Source organism: Sprattus sprattus (assembly GCF_963457725.1).
Source record: "Sprattus sprattus genome assembly, chromosome: 7".
NCBI classification, from domain to species: domain Eukaryota; kingdom Metazoa; phylum Chordata; class Actinopteri; order Clupeiformes; family Clupeidae; genus Sprattus; species Sprattus sprattus.
In genome coordinates, this window is record NC_137926.1 from 21,032,222 (window position 1) to 21,051,798 (window position 19,577).

The following is a 19,577-nucleotide window of genomic DNA, read 5'->3' on the forward strand; positions in this document are numbered from 1 at the left end:
TCGTGGTTCTTGCTGTGCATCATCAGTGTTTTCTTTGTCACCAGCAGGAGCTACTTGTGTCTCAACACCTACGTGGGATTCTATCTGCTGACTCAACTGATCTGCACCTTCTACATTACAAGCTGCATGCTCTTTTACTTCCATTTTAGTATTCTATGTTTTATCTGACTTTGTTTAAATGAAAAAACTAAGTTAAATAAACTGTTTGTTGCAATTACAAATGTCTTCCTTCACACTCTTGATTACAATATTCTTATCTATAGATTTAACAATATTGAACTCAGAATTCACCATAAGTTTAAATAAAACTTAGCCTAGGTAAATCAGACTTCACTTCAATGAATTACACTTGGCAGTACAAGCTACATTAATAACCCATATAACAATGTAAAGTGATTTGGTTTCTTAATAAACTTAGATGCCTATAATGGCAGTGACTAAACCATTTACTTTATCTTAACTCAGGGTTGAACATTAATTCACAAAATAGAATAAGAAATATGCAAACCTCAACACTTCTGCAAATGAAACACTTCACACTTTAAAGTATGACTTAAATAGCAATAGTTGGCTAATTCACTTGTTGACTTAAACCTAGCAATGCAAACAAACTTTTAAATGTATCGTATAGCAGTTGGGCTAAGTCCACTTATTTGGCTTTAACTCAACAATGTTAATCATTTACTTCTTATAATAAGGTACATGCAGAGTCTTATCTGATAGATGAAATGATGATCCATCTCGAAGGGTGCTTGCTTGAAACCATGGAGAGTTGTCTTCTCCCAAACGAGATGAAAATCGCTGCTAGTTAGGCTAGTCCAGCTTCATGCTAAGTAGCTAGGTGAGTCATCAATATTTCACTCACAACGAGACGGTCGAACTGTCCCTGGAGATGATGTTGACGTTTGGTCATCTACTTCAAAGACGAGGCTCTTTCTCACCAGTAGCGACGAACAGGTTGAACATGCTGAACTCCACAGGCGAGGAGAAGGTGTCGTTCTCTTCTGGCACTGCTAACACCGTCTAGCACGTAAGCAGGATTCCCCCTCACTCACGCTTCTTCTTCAGGCTCTGAAGACTCTCCCGTGAAGTTTCTTAACATCTTCACTCAATCCTTGCGATGAGTTCTCACTGTAGCTCCCCCGCTTCAATGACAACTTGCGAATTATTTGACTGGCAATTTATTGTAAGTGCAACATACATAAGGTATTGCTTTGCCGTGAGAACTAAAAAGACATAATACATATGAATTAACATACAATACAATGAAACAAATAGCTAAACTTAATACGCATTTTAATGACATAAACACATACCTCATTGGCCGCACAACCAGAGGGAGTAGGTGAAACTTGTTTTCAATTGCTTTCTTTCTTTAACCTTAAACTTTAACTTCTTCACCATCAAAGAACAAATGATACTGATACTGCATGAGCATGCTACACAGCCACCTGCTTGGTCAAGTGCGTGTCATCAAAAAAGAATTCCCCAGTGCAACACATACCAATTTGTACACTTGAACATAAGTAATACTAGTCTGGGAAGTCCCGCCCCACTTCTTCCGGCCAAATTGATTTTGCCTCTGCAGTGGGTCTGGTCAACTTCGGATAGCCGTTCATTTCAAGATTTCCAGAATCCTTGGAGCCAATCACAAACTGGCTTTTGGCTACCTGGCGCGCCATTGGCGGATTTAAACTTACCACGGCTACGTTACAAAATCTACTGCACGGAGAGTTTTTAAACATTGGACATGGTGGCCGCCGAAGCACCGCAAAACTTCGATAAGGCAAGTTTTCTTTGAAAACAGAACAGAAACTTGCCCTGGAACAATTCATACAGAAAAAATATGTGTTTGCTTTATTACCGATCGTTGTATAGTATCGTTGGTCTGATTGGTTAAAGGCGTGTCCAATTACGTGAGTGAAGTAGATCGCTAATGAGTAGTTGGCCAGACCGACTGAGCAAATGGAATGCAGTGAAGGGGCAGGGAATTCCCAGACAAAAGTAATACCGTAATGACAGTAATAATGGGAAAATGTACATTACCTCAACAGCAGAAATTAAAATAATCAAGAAAATGTGTTAATTAAAATAATAAACACAAAAAACTCTCTGGCAGTTACACACAGGCTGCCATAGACTGGATAGGGGCAAGGCATACAATTGTCAACGTGAATATCCTTTATATTATTTTAGATATTTTTTGTTATTTTAGATATTTTTCACAATATTCAAGAGTCATCTGGAAATGTGTTGAAATATCAAAGCGAATTGATAAAACTGATCAACATAGGCTCATGTCGCGGACCCCCTGCAATGCCGTCGAGGACCACCAGGGGGCAGTGGACCCCCGGTTGAAAACCCCTGCTCTAGAACGTATCTCACACCCTATCAGTGTACAGCTGCCATATCCACAAACTATAGTTTCTTACAATTTCTTAGATACTATCTTAGATATTTAACAAACGTTTTAGTCTATTGTTGCCAGAAACTTAATCTTTCAAGGTAAAACACTTGTGACGGTTGTGGTGCGACCGCACATGAACGGCACACTCCTACCCCATATTTGACGTGTTGGAAGTTCGAGGCCTCAGCTAGCTGGTCAGTCCGACGCAAAGAAGCAGCCACCAGGAAACACAGAACATTTTTGGACTGCTGACTCCTTGTTATGGCGGTAGGGATGATAAATGGTTTGGGCCAAATCATCTCAATAAGGTGTTGTTTTTTACATAGCTGCACGTATGATTATTTATCACGTAGCTACTTCTTTGTTTTTTAGCATGCAGAGAAATGCTATGTTTATGTTTCAGAGCCTGTCTCGTCATCTGTGTATTGTTTAATTTTTGTGTCTCCCCCCTTTTTAGAAATGGTGCTGGCCACATCTTAAATATGTTGATTGTTCTGTCTAGTGAAAGGTTTGTGCATCTATGTAGACCTTTGTACTGCTGATTATTGTCCTCTGCTCATATAGAGGCTTAGCAGGTTTTGTTTATTCTTGAGACTACTAATTGTTGTCCTCTGCCCATATAGCGATAGAGGCTTAGCTGGGTATATGTTCGGTGAGACTGCTGATTATTGCCCTCTGCATATTGAGAGGCCTAGCAGGTTTATTGGATATTATGAAGAGTATTAAACAATATAACTTTGAAAGCTTACTCTGTCTGAGCAACCCGAGGCTCATCAGTCACAACACTTCTTGGAGCTGAAAATACCTTGTAATTTCGGCATGTCTCCAAATAATTTCCCTCAAGGTTTCAGTAAAGGTTAGCTGTTTCATTTGGAAAATCAAAACAGATGCCTGATGATATTTAATATACAGTATATTCATGGTTTAAGGTAAGTGTTTAAAAATGTATTGTTGGATAAGCAACGATTAGTAATGAGGGTTTTTAGAATAGAAAAAAAAGTCTATGTAAAGACCCCACCCCTGTCTTTCCTTAAGCCCCCAAAATCTCTAAATCCACCCCTGTATCTACATAGTACTCAGATTTTTTTGTAGAATATGATGGTGTACAGTGGCAAAAGCAGCGCTAAGATTTAAAGATTACTGAAATACATAAATGATGAAATGCAAGAAGTAGAAGCCTAACTGGAAGTGCTCTCCGATGTTGTTTGCTATCTAGAAATCACAGGACAGGACGGGACGTTGTATATTTGTTTTTGTATGAGAGAGGCGGAAAAGTGGACACCAGGCATTTACAAACAGTACTGATGAATGGGGCAAAGAGTACTTTTGTTACTGCTATGAGATCAGACATGGGATTATATTTCATCGTGAGTGTAGGGGTGGGCGATATGATCTAAAATTCACATCAAATTCACATCATTTTCCACTGTTCAGACGATATCGATATGATACCAAGATATATGAGGAAGAAAAAAATCTGAATCACATTTTAATAGCGCTAAATTACATAAATTAAGCCAAAATATGTCATCAAATGAAATCAATATGTCATAAAAAATCAAATAATGATAAAAAAAATAAATATTTCTCTACTGATACAGTGCTACAATTGAAATTTCTGTATGATTCCAATCATTTCAAGCATTTTTATAATCAAAAAGCGCTGAATTTGCGCATGTCCTGTTCAAACAGTGAGGAGACATGCAAGGTGAGGCAGCGACGAGCAGCGCCTCATCTCAGATTGTGCAATCCCTCACTAACTGGGTTGAGCGCATGCCTTTTGCTTTCTCATTGTTTGTCACCTCTGTAGTATTTGTGGACACTAGTATTATATGTCCTTTCTATCCATATAATAGGTGATGTATTTCACATATGTGTAGAACCTATTAAGTCTTGCTGATCTGACAGAAACCCGCAGTGAAAAAGCACTGAGGGGAGGCAAACAGTACCTCTTTCTCAATGAAGGGGCCGTGCGAGAGCCTGAAACTGGACTCAATCGAAACGTGAAATATTAAATAATGGGAGCCGGAGCTAAAAGGTATGCTTCAAACGACAGGACAGAAAATAACGCAATAGACTACTCACATCTAAACCCAAATTGATTTAGAAAAATGTTGGAACTTCAAGAATAGATTTGGCTTTGAACGAAGAGCGGAGACTGAATATTAGCATGAGCAATATGTAAGGGATAATGTATAGAACGCAGGTCATTATCAGGTATGCTTCACCCTGAAGGGGCTTATTTTCCCGATAATGACCGGCGTTCTATACATTATCCTGCTTATTATACGGCTACTTGCCAAAACAAAAAAATAACTTAACACAGTGTGTCTTTTTACAATGTATTTGTTACTATACGTAGTGTTAAAAAGCAGAGAAATAGTTCGCCAAAGACGTTGAACATTCTTCAGAACACAGCTGCTAAACCGTCCGCTGAAACTCCATTGATAAGTTACTGGACTACTTGCGGAGTGCTACGAAAGACGTGAATCAGAGGCAAAAAGAGCACTTTCCTTGTCATTATTGCATAGCAACGGTCCGTTATGGGTTAATAACGGACCGCAGAACGTTGGGAAGCCCCTTTCTAGTGAATGAAGCATTCTACAGCATTAAGAAGAGCCGTGTAATAATCGCTAAAATTACATTGATATCAGAGTGAGCCATTGCTCTGTCGATTAGGGCTGCCGCGATTAGTCGATGTGGTCGACGGTAAAAATGCGTCGGCATCAATAATTTAAGTCGATGCTCTTTTTTTTTATTTTATGAATTTACCTTTTCAATTTCTAAACCGCTTCAGTTCAGTATAACGAATGTGCGTCTTCCGTATCACTACGTAATTGCTGCGTGCCTGACGTCAGTCTTTTTTGGCACCAGTCATTGGTCGCCTTCAGTGTACGCTTCAGTTTTTGAAAAAACATGGCGGCAGCCAGCGGAGTCCGACTTGGTGGGGAAAGAGACGGAATCTGCACGTTTCCAAAGACCAAAGGCGTCAAAAGTATGGGAGTTTTTCAAACAAGCACCTAACAAAAGGGGGGTTTGTGCACTCTGCAAAGTGTCGATGGCTTATCACAGCAGCACCACTGCTATGCGCGAACACCTCAAACGAAAACATACAGGCGCCGTTGTGGACGATGGAGTATTGTCTTTTCATGTTTATTAAATTGCCGTAAGTTTAAATATCTTTTGTCATTGTAGCTGCTAAATACACGCATTATTAAACCCATAAAGTTGACCTTAGAATTTCCATTGAATACGTTTTTACATTTTAAATAACAGAAAATGTGTATGCTAGATCTGGCTAGATTCTACGTTGATTGACGGTGCCAGTGTTTGTTCGTGCTTGTTGAGAATGTACCGTATCGAAATATTTTATTTCTGCCATTATTTGAAGCACATTTGTGTTGGGGATGTCTTTAAGACAATAGATAACATTTGAATAATTGTGATCAATAAAGTTAAAAGGTGTAAGTCAAAGGAACATAGGGAATATTACTGTCTTCTTTTGGAGTTGTGCTGCTGACTTATAACAAGTCCTCTTTTTTATTTATTTTTGTATCATGTTGGGAGTTGCTAGTTTAAACTTGCAGTTTTGCACTTTAATATGTCAGCCTTTGTTTACATTTTGTTTTGTGCTGCATTATGTAAAAATAAAATGAATGAACTGAGCTGAAATGGTGATTTTTTTTTTTTTGGGGAGGAAAATTAATCGTTTAGATTAATCGACTAATCGATAAAATAGTCTATAGATTAATCGATAGAAAAATCGTCCTTAGTGGCAGCCCTACTGTCGATTTCCCATTATTTCTCTTAGGATTGTTTATCTATGTGAAGCCATTTAACATCACACAAGTGGTTGTAATCACTTTGAACCCAAGACCGCTTTTTAATGGTGAGCTTATTTTGAGAAATTAGACTTTGCAGCTAAAATTGTGTTTTCTGGTTGTTAGGCCTACTGGTTATCGAATTGCTGTGCTAGCTAAGGAAACTTTTAATAACCTTAGCATAAACGGTTGAAATTGAAGAGTTACATTTGCACGAAATTATAGCTACATCTAGCTGATGTTATAGTCTCCTCGATTTAACTCATAAAATTATAATGGGAAAAGGTAGAAACCCTCAGGATGCCTGTGCAACTTCGTATGAAAGAGTTCACATTCACACATATTAACACAAGTTCATCTCAAGCTAGCAGATGCCAACTGTATGTACCTTTAAGGGTGACCATATCCATAACACCAAAAAGGAGGACACTATGCGGAATTTCGGAATCACGGAATTTCTTGGTGCTGTGCATAATTACATAGGACTGGCGTGCTCCCCTCTACATTACAACTTAGTGTAATTGATATATGATGTATGTGAAGTCTGTATGCGTTACACACTGGTTTGCCCTTATCTGACTACGAACTCCGGTCGGAGAGTAGCCACAACCTTCAGGTGAAGTAGAAACAGGTTTATTTGTGTTTAACCTCCAGCGGGTTGAATAAGTGCTTGCAGTGGAATAATCATACATAAAAATAAGTATTTGTAAGTGTTTGTGTGGTTTCTGTAGAATAAAGAAATACAGAATATAACATAAATATACATAACTCGTAATCTGTACTAATATACATTAATATATACATATCTGAACAATATACACAATAACCTATCAGTTATGAATCATGTATAATATATAATTCACTATTATGCATATCAGTGCATCAGCAACACTGTAATTACAATGCTGTTACATTACTATACCACAAGGTGGCACTCTAAGACCACAAATGGCCTGGCAGTCTGAACTCTAAGCTACCAGCAATATCAAAACAAATGGATCTCCGTATTAGCGTCTATACAGGGAGAACAAGTCTGCGAGAAATAAGTAGTTATAGCAGCTAGTGCTAGTAAACATTAATATAAAGAAAATAAAGCTAGCAGGAACATGAATTACACTTACATTGTCGGTAACGCACACGGCAACACAACGCAAATTTTATGATAGCATGATACATTGAATTGAAAGCACGTCCACACTGATTTGAGAGAAGAGCTACCGGCGGCACGTTTGTTAGCTTTATGTTTTTCTGTTCCCGCATGTCTCTCAATGGCAGCTTTACCTTGACTGCTTATGTCAATGTCACAGCGACAGAAAGTGCAGAAGCCATGCAAAGAGTCTCGACTGCTTTTTGATGTTGTGTTGAAGTTGTGTTCTTTTAACCACTCTGGATTGAAAGACGTCTGGCGTTTAGGCATGTGTCTTCTATGTGTGTTCGAATTTAATTTAAGCCTATCAGATATTAATCAGACACCGCTTTAAGCCAATAATGTGTTAGACTGCGTTTCAGCTAAATATTCTAGCGCGCGGCTCTTTTGCGGCCCAGTGCAACTACAAAAAGGAGGACAAATATGCGTCAGGCTTGATGCTGCACCAGACGCCGGACAGGGCATTGAAAATCCGGACTGTCCGGCCTAAATCCGGACGTCTGGTCACCCTAGTACCTTACCTATGTGTGTTAAGAAGGATGTTATAAAATATGATAAACAACCAGTAGACAATGTGGAAGCTGCCAATTGAATGGTGATTTAACAGGTTGCTGGTGCTTACACCTTTGGCTAAAACAACATGGCAACACACAGGTTTTGATGTTAAATTTACCACACTTCTGTTGGAGTTAGGTTTTCGTGGACGGACACTCGAAGGAGCTTTAAATTAGTTGTCTGAATCCTCTGAAAAAGCGAGCCAGTGGTTATGGCTGAGGTGCTCACAGACCACTTGGGGACATGTCAATTAACATCTATGAGCAGAACCCTGTTGCCACGAGATGTTCTGGAAGTTGTCAGGCTGGCATATTAAGACATAGGCTTCTTTGCAAGACCTACTGAATTTTGACATTACTAGAACAGTTGGTATAGCTGAAGAGGTCATATTAAGAGCCACCTTAATTTACTGGACATAAGTATGGCTGAAGATGGCATACTTAGAACCACGAAGCTGAAAAACCTGGTTGGACTGGTATTTGGTTATGATTGTTGTGGGTAAGTCTTTCAGTAATGCTTAAGGTGAATATGTTGTTGTCTCTGGTATTGACATGTATCCTAACCCATCATAGGTATGGAGGGGTGTTGGTCTGAGACACAGGGTGTTGTGGGCCTAATTCAACAAAACAAAACCAAGGAAGATGCTACTTGAGAGTGAAATGCTCATGAAGAAGTCTGTGTTGTTGTTGTTAGGTATTGTTAAAGGTACAGTCTGTAGCATCTTGTGGGGAGGCTGCAGATTGCTACCAACTTAATTCCCCCTTTCCAAGCATGTATGAGAAGCAGTTGCCATACAAATGTGAAAGGCCTTCTCTAGTGCCAGTATTTTGGTTTGTCCATTCTGGGCTACAGTAGAAAAATTGAAGCACAATATGGCGGACTCCATGGATTAGGACCGCTCCCTATGTACATAGGCAAAGCTCATTCTAAGCTAACGAAAACACAATTATGAATACTGTATTCAATTTCTGCATGATTGTTGTAGTGCCCCTTGATGTGTGGCACCGCTCAGGGAAGTCTCTATCCAAAGCACAAGGAATTTCACGTTTTCTCCAGTGTATAACTAAAATTACCTCTGCAATTGGGCAGGTTATCAGGATCAAGATTAATTTGGTTGGTTGTGTTTTGGAAAAATAAAAAATAGAAATCTTTCCACATCTAAAACTGTCTTTGTAGGCCAATCATCTGTATCATACAGTGGGGAAAATAAGTATTTGAACCCCTTGCGATTTCACAAGTTTGGCCACTTGCAAAGAAATGTGTGATCTATAATTGTAATGGTAGGTGTATATTAACAGTGAGAAACAGAATATCAACAAAAAAATCCAGAAAAATGCATTTTATAACATTTATGACTTTATTTGCATTTGATGCAAAAAAATAAGTATTTGAACCCCCAAAACTGACTGACAAAAATGACTTAGTACTTGGTGGAATAACCCTTATTGGCAAGCACAGACGTCAGACGTTTCTTGTAGTTGGTCACCAGGTTTACAAACATCTCAGGAGGGATTTTGGTCCACTCCTCTTTCCAGATCCTCTCCAAATCTTTAAGGTTGTGTTTTCAATGGGAGGGAATGAGGGAATGAGGTTCAAGCCCAATATTCCACGTTACATGGCCCCATCCATAGTCCCCTTGATGCGGTGGAGTCGTCCTGTACCCTTGGCAGAGAAACAGCCCCAAAGCATAATGTTTCCACCGCCATGCTTGATGGTGGGTATGATGTACTCTTGGGGTCATATTCAGCATTCCCCCCCCTGTCAAACACGGCAAGTCGAGTTGATGCCAAAGAGCTTGATTTTGGTATCATCTGACCACATTCTGTCTCCCAATCCTCCCTAGAATCATTCAAGTGTGCAATGGTAAACTTCAGATGGCCCTGTACATGCGCTTCCTTGAGCAGGGGGACCTTGCGAGTGCTGCAATACTTCAAAAAATGACGGCGTGGTGTGTTGCCAATGGTTTTCTTGGTGACTCTGGTCCCAGCTGCCTTGAGATCATTCACAAGCTCCCCCTGTGTAGTTCTGGGGTTATTCTGCACCTTCCGAATGATCACTGATTCCGCACGAGGGGATATCTTGCATGGAGCCCCAGAGCGGGTGACAGTTGTTTGGTGTTGCTTCCATTTATGAATAATCGCACCAATAGTTATCTGCTTCTCACCAAGCTGCTTGCCGGTGGTTTTTTAGCCCATTCCAGCCTTGTGCAGGTCTACAATCTTATCGCTGACGTCCTTGGACAGCTCTTTGGTCTTGCCCATGGTGGTGAGGTTGAAGGTGTGAAGTATGATTCTTTGGACAGGTTTCTTTTATACAGGTCATCAGTTGAGATCAGGTATACCTTGTTAGACCTAATGAGGACTAATCTGTGTGCTTTTTGGGCACATAACTGGCCATTGGGAGCCAGGATCATTGCTGTTTGCTTGGGGGTTCAAATACTTATTTTTTGCATCAAATGCAAATAAAGTCATAAATCTTATAAAATGCAGTTTTCTGGATTTTTTTGTTGATATTCTGTTTCTCACTGTTAAAATACACCTACCATTACAATTCTAGATCACACATTTCTTTGCAAGTGTCCAAACTTGCGAAGTCGGCAGGGGTTCAAATACTTATTTTCCCCACTGTATATGCTCATAGTAAGAATGTTCATGATGCCTACACAAATGAGAAAATAGTGAGAGAACTAGATACTGTACAATGCAAAAACCTCATTATTTTTTACCAGAAAAATATGTCTGAAGTGTCCGTGCCTACTATCTAGGTAACTACCCGCAATGTTACCATTACGGTTACTCACACGCATTGCATTAACGACATTTAACAGCGGGCTCTCCTGACATTTGAGGTGGTTTTGATTACGCAGGCATTTATAGAGAGATTGACAGGACAACAACCAATCACGGCGCTATCATTTGCTAAACGTTGTGCAACTTCGTGAGACATGACAGTGAAAGGGCCTATGATGTGAAAGTATTGCCTCAACACTGATGAAGAAAACAATGTTAAAATGGGTTTAAAAACTTGAACATATTTGCACTGGAGCTTGTCCAATATTTAATATGAATATGCCACAATCAAAGCCAAAGTCTTGCTTTTAATAAAGAAAAGGAGAACCATAGTTAACATGATCCTGAGCCACTAATTTATATATGAATACTTCCAAACCCTTGCCTATTTTCTTTGTCCATCGACCTGGACATATGCTTTGAGCAATATCCCTGTCAATTTTATAGAACCATAATACATACGTGGTAAAGAAGAGTAAACAAATAAGCTCTTCCAACAATGCTTATTACTTCCACAACCAAAGCAAATGTAGCCGTCATATGAACGCGATCAAATAGACATTTTTTTTCTATGTGTAACGTCAGAAGGGGCATGTACTGCTGGCTTCCAATCCCTGTCTCACTTTGTGAACACAGTGAGTCGAGAAAAGGGATCTCTTTTTGAGCTGTCTGTATGACCTGAGGAAGAATGCCTTTGTTTTCAGAAAATATGTGCAAACATTGTTTGCTTACCAAGGGATTCACAGTCGAGAAAAGGGATCTCTTTCTGAGCTGTCTGTATGACCCAAGGAAAAAAGCCTTTGTTTTCAGAAAATAAGTGCATACATTGTTTGCTTACCAAGGGTGCATTTGCTCCAGGGCGTGGTTGTGCAGGAGCCAGGGGGAAGTGGCAACATGCAAAAAAGAAGATGATTATAAAATCAGAGAAATATTAATATTGCAATTGTGTTTGTCTCAGAATAATTACTTTAATGTAACTGGGATTGATGCAACATAAAAGTCAATGGGGCATCAATTATCTCTGGTACTCGCACATATCTGGAAATGCCTAGGTGTCCACAGAGGGATGAAAACAGCATTATCTGAGCTTCAGATGAGTAATACTCTTTAAAAAATAAGAATGAATAAATAAATAAGCAAAACATGCACCATTCAAAATGCAATATGAATGTGTCAACAGCAGGCATCACAGTTTATAAATGCAAGAAGGCATACTCACATGTCGACATCTCACTGGATCATTTTTAACAGGTGGTAACCTGGTAGGGCAGACATTATATACATTATACTGTACGTCATATTCGTCCTCTGAGCCAGCAGATAAATACAGCCTTCAGTTCACTCTAAAAGATAACAGCACACTTCTTGGGTTGGACCTTAGTAAATAGTAATAGCGGACCATCCTCTGGAGGCCTGCATCATCAGGAGGATATGCTAGTCTTCCTCCTCCACCTGGACTTGCAATGCATTACTGATCTTGTGTGTCTTGGTTAATCACAACAGGATACAGTATATGACCTGACATCACTCTCTGTGGTCCTGAACAGATGTCTGTGAGTTTGAAAACAATGCAATTTTGCAGTTGTTTTATGAAGACGTCTTGCTTTGGTACAGGGCAGTGCCAGGACGAATCATACACTGCTATAACCCTGCCCAGTCGGCTGTGGTATGATACCTTTGACTCATAGATTGAAAAGGATTTTTTGGAAGGAAGCCCTCCAACAGTCACCTCAAGAGAACGTGAAACACCTGCATCAGCAGCTGCTTTTTGGTGGTTTGGGCAGCTCTGCATCATTTGCATCACCAGATGTCTTGGCAGTAACCATTTCTGTCAGCACCACCTTCTCCAGAAGAGCAATGATTTCATATGGGAACAATTCCACTCCAGACTTCAAATTCTGCATTTGTGTTGCATACAAGTTGTTAAATGTTTGAGCAGTGCAGCCCGTCTGATTAATGTTGACGTGCAGTAGCAGTCATGTCAATATGGTGTTTGTCTGAAGCCTAGACCACACTTGATGATGACAAAAATTTAAATGTAGACCATTTTGATGAATTGGGTTTTTTACAGTATTGTTTTACACAATAATATTTCTTGATTCTAAGTCAGTTAGCTGTACTGTGCCATTTCATCCACCTGAAAATCAATCTGAACCAACAGTACTTGTAAATGCAAATGTGGCCAATTACCTTGTTGTTTTATGCATAATATTTCATATGTTTTAAACCTAATGTTTCATACAATATGAATTAAAGCCCTGATCAAAGACTATTAGCTGATCAGTCAAATCAGGTGTGTTACCACTCGTCTGGAACGGATGCCTGCACCATACACCAGCCCTTACTGGGTGAATCTGTCTCAAAAGTATTTACTGTATAAACTGTTTGTTTTCACAGATTTGCCTTGCAACACGATCACGTAACATTGCTTTCAGTTATTCACCGACCAGACAATTGACCAGCTAAATCATCAAAAATCATGCTAAAACATACCTTACAGGACAACTTTTTTACTAGGGACACAACGAAAATCAGTCCAGTATGGAGTTAGAACACTGAAACCAGCAACTGCAAAACCGCTTTACTATGGAATCCTACGAGGCAAGCATCTGCATCAAAGTAAACTGCTTGTTTTCACCACTGACAGACGTTATGTTATTATAAGGGTCTGACAATATGGATAGGATCCTAACAGAGATACACCTGCGTTAACTGTCATGCATTCTAGTCTGTATTGAGTCTGCAGTTGCGCAGGTACTTTTGTAGAGTAGTGGTCTTAGCACAAAAAATTGGAGGGTATGCCTTAAGCCATTTGCCCTCTATTGATGTCCATTATGGAGAAGGTTTGCGTTTGCACTTTGGTCCACATGACTCACAGCTCTGATGATCGAGTTTACGTCACTCAGACCCTAGCGGCCGGTCGTGGATGCACATAGTATAACATTGGCCTACAACTACAACATCCTACTGGCGGTGCTGCTTGGACTGAAAATTTGCTGCAATTTCCTGTTGGAACTCTAGCCCTGATGCGTGTAGCCCAGGACAGTGTTATGGGCTTAAGGCCCACAGTGTAAATAGGGCTAATATTGAGAGGGAAGTGACCAATGGCTTAATTTATAAACATAGTTATTTGGTCTTTTGAGTAACTGTTAAAACCGTTGTTGATTGACTGAACTTGATGGCAAAGCAGTGGTCCTTATGTCAGTCTAAAGGGGTATGATAATGAGGAGACACAACATTGGATGACGTCAGCAGAGGTTAAGTACCACTCTAAAGGTCAAGTAAACAAAACACTAATTTATTTGCTTTTACTGATAATGAAATAGATGGTGGCAAATATAAATGTTTAAGCTTAGGGACTTTGGACGAGACTACAGAGGTACTGACAATTACATTTCAGAGGTAAAGCACATTTAGGAAACATTTCCAATATTTACGTTGATTGAAAGTTTCAAACTAATTATTAAACAATTTAGTTAGAGGTGGTTAATGAGTCTAAACCAAAAGTTTACAGGGGGTCATTTTGGTTCTGAACTATACTTTTGTGAGAAAAACTGAGCCGCTTGAGATTTAGGGCTGACTGCACATGGCCAATTAAAGCCAAGCTCGTCCTGTGCCCAACAGGGAGAGAACAGAAATGTAATATTTTAAGTTGACTTGATGCTTGAGTTTTCAATGAACTAATTCATATAACTGTGAAATGAATCCTGTTGCATCATCAATGTTAGTCTTTTAGAGCACACCCATGCAGCTGTTACCTTTGGTCCCCTAAACCACTCCTAAGTCCAGTGAAACACTGGTCAAGACTGGCGTAGCGAAAACTTGACATTTTTCAAAACATGTCAGAATTCTGTGCCAAACTATTAATGATATTCCCTTATGTGCTATTATGAAATGATGTTAAAATATATACTGTATATAGGAAAAATTATGTTCAAATATTAACATGGATGCAGGTAAGGTTCAACCGGGAAAAAAATGTGTTCCATCATAAATACAATAAGGCATTTTAATTGAAAATACCACATCCATACTGTATCTCTACTGAAACACATCCCTCAAAACCCAGCGCCAATATTATGTAATATTTAGACTCTTGCACTAGTGAACAGGGTATGCCCAATAGCTTGTTCCAATTTGCATCATTTCGTATATTAGATTACCAAGAAATAATACACTCTCAGTCTCTAATAGCAGAGCACCTGGGCCATATTAGTGTAATTGCTGTAAGTAGTACACACATACAGTAAACACATGCTAATGTAGACATTCATGGTGACTTAAGCCCTCTGTGGCATTGAGGTTCTGCAGGACTACAAGCCACTTGTACAGTACAAATATTGCAAATTAGTAAAAACAGACCAATGTTTTTGCAACCAAACAATACTGGCTCTTTTTTTTGTCACTCAGGTCCTACAAAACCTAATTAATCACAAACAAACATTGTCTGACTTATTAAAATTATTATATAATCTTACATGGTAAACATATAAAAAAAGATAGATCCCAAGATAACAATCAAACAACTGTAAAGAGGACATTTATTGCACTTCCATACACATTACACGATTTCTGCATAGAACTGCCTGTTGGCAGTATCCTTTAGTAAGATTAAATACAAATATATTTCGTATCTATCTTGTGAGATTAAAAGACTTGGATCCACACAAGGCACCAAGATTGAAATGCTCTCAATGCTTTAGTTCCAACTGATTCATGGCAAAGGAGCAAAAGCAATATTAAAAAAGGAGACCTGTTTGCATGTCAGCTATACCACTTTGTGATGATATTAAAGGGGTTATTTGCTCTCTTTCCCATTTGAAGCTTAACTCTTCAGGGTCTTGCTAGAAATTGTAAAACCTTTAGATGTTCACACCTGTTAATTAAGACTCACACACACAAGTCAGTCATAAGCTAAACCTTCACAAAAGGGCATAGTTAGAATGTAGTGCTATGTCGTCATCATCACTGAATGTTCTGAAACAAATACAAGTCATACCACAGGGGGGAAAAAACAAAGCAAAATACTGAACCTTAGTCATAAATACAGTATGATAAATGCATGAATCCAAAACGTAAAAGTTACATTTATGCTGTCATGTTAATAACAGAATGCACAAGTGTCCTTATAGCTGAAATATTAGTTTGACACCAGACTGTGACCAGATTGAGTATAGTAAAAGTTTGACTGTGCTATGTGGTCAAGCAGCACAACTCAACCCACTAAAAATTAGAGTTATAATACTGCTGAAATAAGGAAAATAAAATGAATCCTCAAGAAGCAGCAATATGAAGCAACCAGAAACACATAACAAAAACATTTTACTACAATATTGATATTGCCATTTTTGATTCAACATAATAATCATGTTAAACATCCTATGCATTTTAGTAATTTCTGTTTCTCCCTCTGGTTCTCTTGTGTTTGGTTGAAGCTGATGTGTCGTTGGAGACCAAAAGAAACTTATATTGCTTTGGCACAAAACAAAAAGTACATGACAGACCAAAGGTAAAATCCAGGCATCTTTCACAAATCTCCATCACCCCTAACTATGTGTGTGGCTTGCTCAAATGGTTCATCAGTGTACTTCCAGGGCTCAATGTGCTGATGCTCGCAATCGGGCTGTTTGAGGTAGTGATGGAGCTGTTCACCCCGCTGTCGTCCACAATGGCTGCTCCGCCATCTTGGGTTTTGAAATACACCACGTAGAAAATGGGCAGCACAATGCCAATCAGAAGCATGGCCACCACAGCATTCCACCACTGGATCCCCCAGTCCGCCCCGTAGCTGCTCAGGCGCTGTCCACGAATCCCCAATTTCCTTGCACCCTCTGGGTCCACCAGGAACTCCTCCTCTGTAGTTTGAATAAGCCTCTCTATGTCATTGTCCACCTCTTTGAGAAAGTCAGTGTACTCCTGTACTTGAGGCCTGCCCAAGGACCCTTCTGTAGTAGCATCACAGGATAAGGCAGATGCAGTAGATTGTGTTGAGGGTCCTGGTTCAGGCTCTCTGAGCTCTGAGTTGGTTTCTGTGAGGATGCCATACTTTCTCACAGGAATTTTAATCGTTTTCAATGCATACAAATCCTGGTCTTGAATCAGGTTGTTCACTCGTTTGATGTCAGCCACCTAAGTAAGACAAGTACAGAACCAAAAATTAAAATACAATTCAGAAGGTATCAACAACTAGGACATAAACGCATGCAATGCATACTACATCACTATTTAGGAAAATCTGAGCAAAGTGTAATTTGCATAATAATGTGGAACGCGGTGTATGATGTTGTACATGTTAAAAGCGGTTAGGGGTATGCAGTCTGAAAAAATAGAAACAGCAAATCTTATGTGTTAGGATGACAAACAAACATGGTATGTTGATTTGATTTGCTTGCTAGCACAGTATGTATGAAGCAGAACAATTCCACACATAGTACCTTGCAGCCATACTGAAGGGCCAGTTTGTTTAGATTGTCGCCCTGAGATATATCCCTCTCCAGCAGCAGTAGCTCGCCCACCACCCTCTCGCGCTCCTCCGAGTCACGGCCTCTTGGCCTCAGCTCCGTCATATTCAACTCATCGTCCTCTGAAGAGCCCCCGGAGTCTGCCGTCTGGCCTTGGAACATGTACACCTGCCCGTCCGCACTGGCATGGACATCCACAGGAGCCTGGAAGGCCTGTGGAAGAGGCTCCCCACGCCGCATCTCCACAGAAAGGGAAAATCACCCTTAGAACATTTAACAGCATATTAGGAATTCATGAAAATTATGTTGCCCTGTAGAAACCATGACTTTTACACAGTGAGCAGATACCATTGAAATATTGGACACAGAAACATGAAAAAAAAGCATGATATAGCAGGTCAAAAAAAGCTTTATACACTAGACCTCTTTGAAGATAGGATTGAAGGCTAAGTAGCCTACAGTGACAAGAAGTATCCTTACTGTAGCAAAATAGGGTTGTAACATTCTTTCAAAACAGTATGCGAGTATGCGCCGACCTTCAGCAAACCAACATATTTTTTAAGAGTTCTATTTTCTCCTCACACGCTGCTTTATCTTTGCTATTAGGACCTGCCACGAACACCTCTACATTGTCACTGTGGAACGACAATTCTGGGTGTGTGCTTGTAGGCCTACGTGTACAATCATGTTACAATGTACTATAATGACAGTAAAGCAAACTTTTTAGGGAAATTCACATTTAAAATGAGTTATCACCAGTTGCCTGTAGCGAAATGATAAGTGGCCTGAAGCGAAAGGTTAACTTCTGTCAAAGTTTGAGACAACTAATATATGGCCATGTTACAGCCCGACACGTAGGCTAGAGCCAGTGTTAACGTGTAATATAGAGCGCCGCAGAGACGATCTGTTGTGAAAAGACTGGAAAGGGGAATTTAGTTTTGAACAGTTTTAGCCTGGGAAAATATTTCAGCGTTAGTTTGTTGAAACGTTCTGTTCCACAGTAGTCTATGCTCAATTGCTTTACATAAAAAAATACTTTCACCTTGCAAAACATGGTGTCATACTAGAAAGAACTCAGATCAAAACTCACCTTCAGAGATAATAAACTGCTACATACTGTTGATAAAAATATCTGCACATCTCGTTACTGACAGCGCTAGGTGCAACCTAACTCCGTGGCTGATGGGCATTCTATCAACCAATGAGAAGTCACCATAAAAGGTGGGCTCAAGAGAATGTACCCAAACGTCAAAAACGAAAACATTTAACCCACACAAACTGGGCATCTCAAGTTGGCAATATGGCTGAATATCTCCAGAAAGCCTAAAGGCAGAAAATGTAGTAGGCGATGTGTTTTTCTCTACCTCCAGATGAATGCCAAGAAACACACTTATGTGTGGAAATGCGATTGAAGTTCGGTAGACCGTAAGTCACCAATGGAGCTACGTGTCCGTGTCACTCCTTTTAAAGACATGGTCATAACTTTGGAGGGTTCAGTTACATACGATTACAGAGAGAGAACGAGAGAAGTGTAAAATTTAGAGACAGTTTGAGTTCTACGTATTTTTTTCTGCATATACTGTACACTATTCAATCAGATGTTTATGTGAACACTCTTCCAGCACCTAAAGCTATAGCACTGTCGGCCCACTGGGGGCAGAGCTATACCGCTTATATCCCGGTTGCCACACATGCATTTAGACATGCATGTATAGCCCAGATAGGAAACATTGTTTCAGTTTAGAAAGAAGCTGACCTGTTCATATCCTAGGCCTGATCCTATGCTAGTTAGTTTGCCAGCTTGCTAGTTCTCCAGATAATTATTCCTTGCGTTTACAACACATGGTACAATAAGAGAATAGGTTTATTTTGTTTGTTCATTGGCTTGCTTGATTACACATTCACCTTTCGTAGCTTCTTTGGATGGACAGCTTTTCAGTCAAGCATTACTGCCTATGGAAATTATAGTTACCAATAACGTAACAAAAATTAGGTGTGCCATGATAAAGTAATTTCGGACACCTGCCAGCCAATCGGAAAAGTGTACTTCTTATATCGGGGGCAGGTCTATAAGACAAATAATAAAGACCTGTTTGTATAATTCCATATGCAATATCATTTAATTTCCTTCAGTGCTATTTGTAACTGTTGCTGCATGCTAAATGTAGTTTTAAAACAAAATGATGACCCAGACTATCAATCTAAGGACCGGAATATAAAAATGTATATTTTCCTTTTGGCCTTATTGTATAGAAGTTATGATTATGATATACTTTTGACGTGCTCAGAGAAAGATTCGTGAATATAAAACCTTAAATGTAATTATAATTCTTGTGTTGTACATCAGACGAGATCACGAGTCAAAAATGTCTCTAGCCTCTAGATGGCGCCAATTCT

At 39.5% G+C, this 19,577-nt stretch overlaps 1 protein-coding gene across 2 annotated transcripts; it reads right to left on the reverse strand.

The window, feature by feature from the left end:
• Positions 1 to 15,243: 15,243 nt before the first annotated feature.
• Positions 15,244 to 18,340, reverse strand: lysmd4 (LysM, putative peptidoglycan-binding, domain containing 4). 2 transcript variants are annotated; one of them, XM_080842109.1, is made up of 3 exons: positions 18,271 to 18,340; positions 17,154 to 17,420; positions 15,244 to 16,848 (listed from the first exon to the last, which is right to left on the reverse strand). In XM_080842109.1, the coding sequence occupies exons 2-3, from the start codon at positions 17,418 to 17,420 to the stop codon at positions 16,270 to 16,272; spliced, it is 846 nt and encodes a 281-aa protein (XP_080698235.1). In that variant the 5' UTR covers positions 18,271 to 18,340; the 3' UTR covers positions 15,244 to 16,269. The 2 variants fall into 2 exon arrangements, with proteins under 2 accessions (XP_080698235.1, XP_080698236.1); XM_080842110.1 differs by having other exon boundaries at positions 17,154 to 17,443; positions 18,271 to 18,339.
• Positions 18,341 to 19,577: the final 1,237 nt, after the last annotated feature.

Coding starts and splice junctions, on each gene's coding strand:
- lysmd4 (XM_080842109.1), bottom strand. CDS start 17,420: ATGCGGCGTGGGGAGCCTCTTCCACAGGCCTTCCAGGCTCCTGTGGAT. Junction 16,849..17,153: donor CCCTTCAGTATGGCTGCAAG/GTACTATGTGTG, acceptor TGTCTTACTTAG/GTGGCTGACATCAAACGAGT.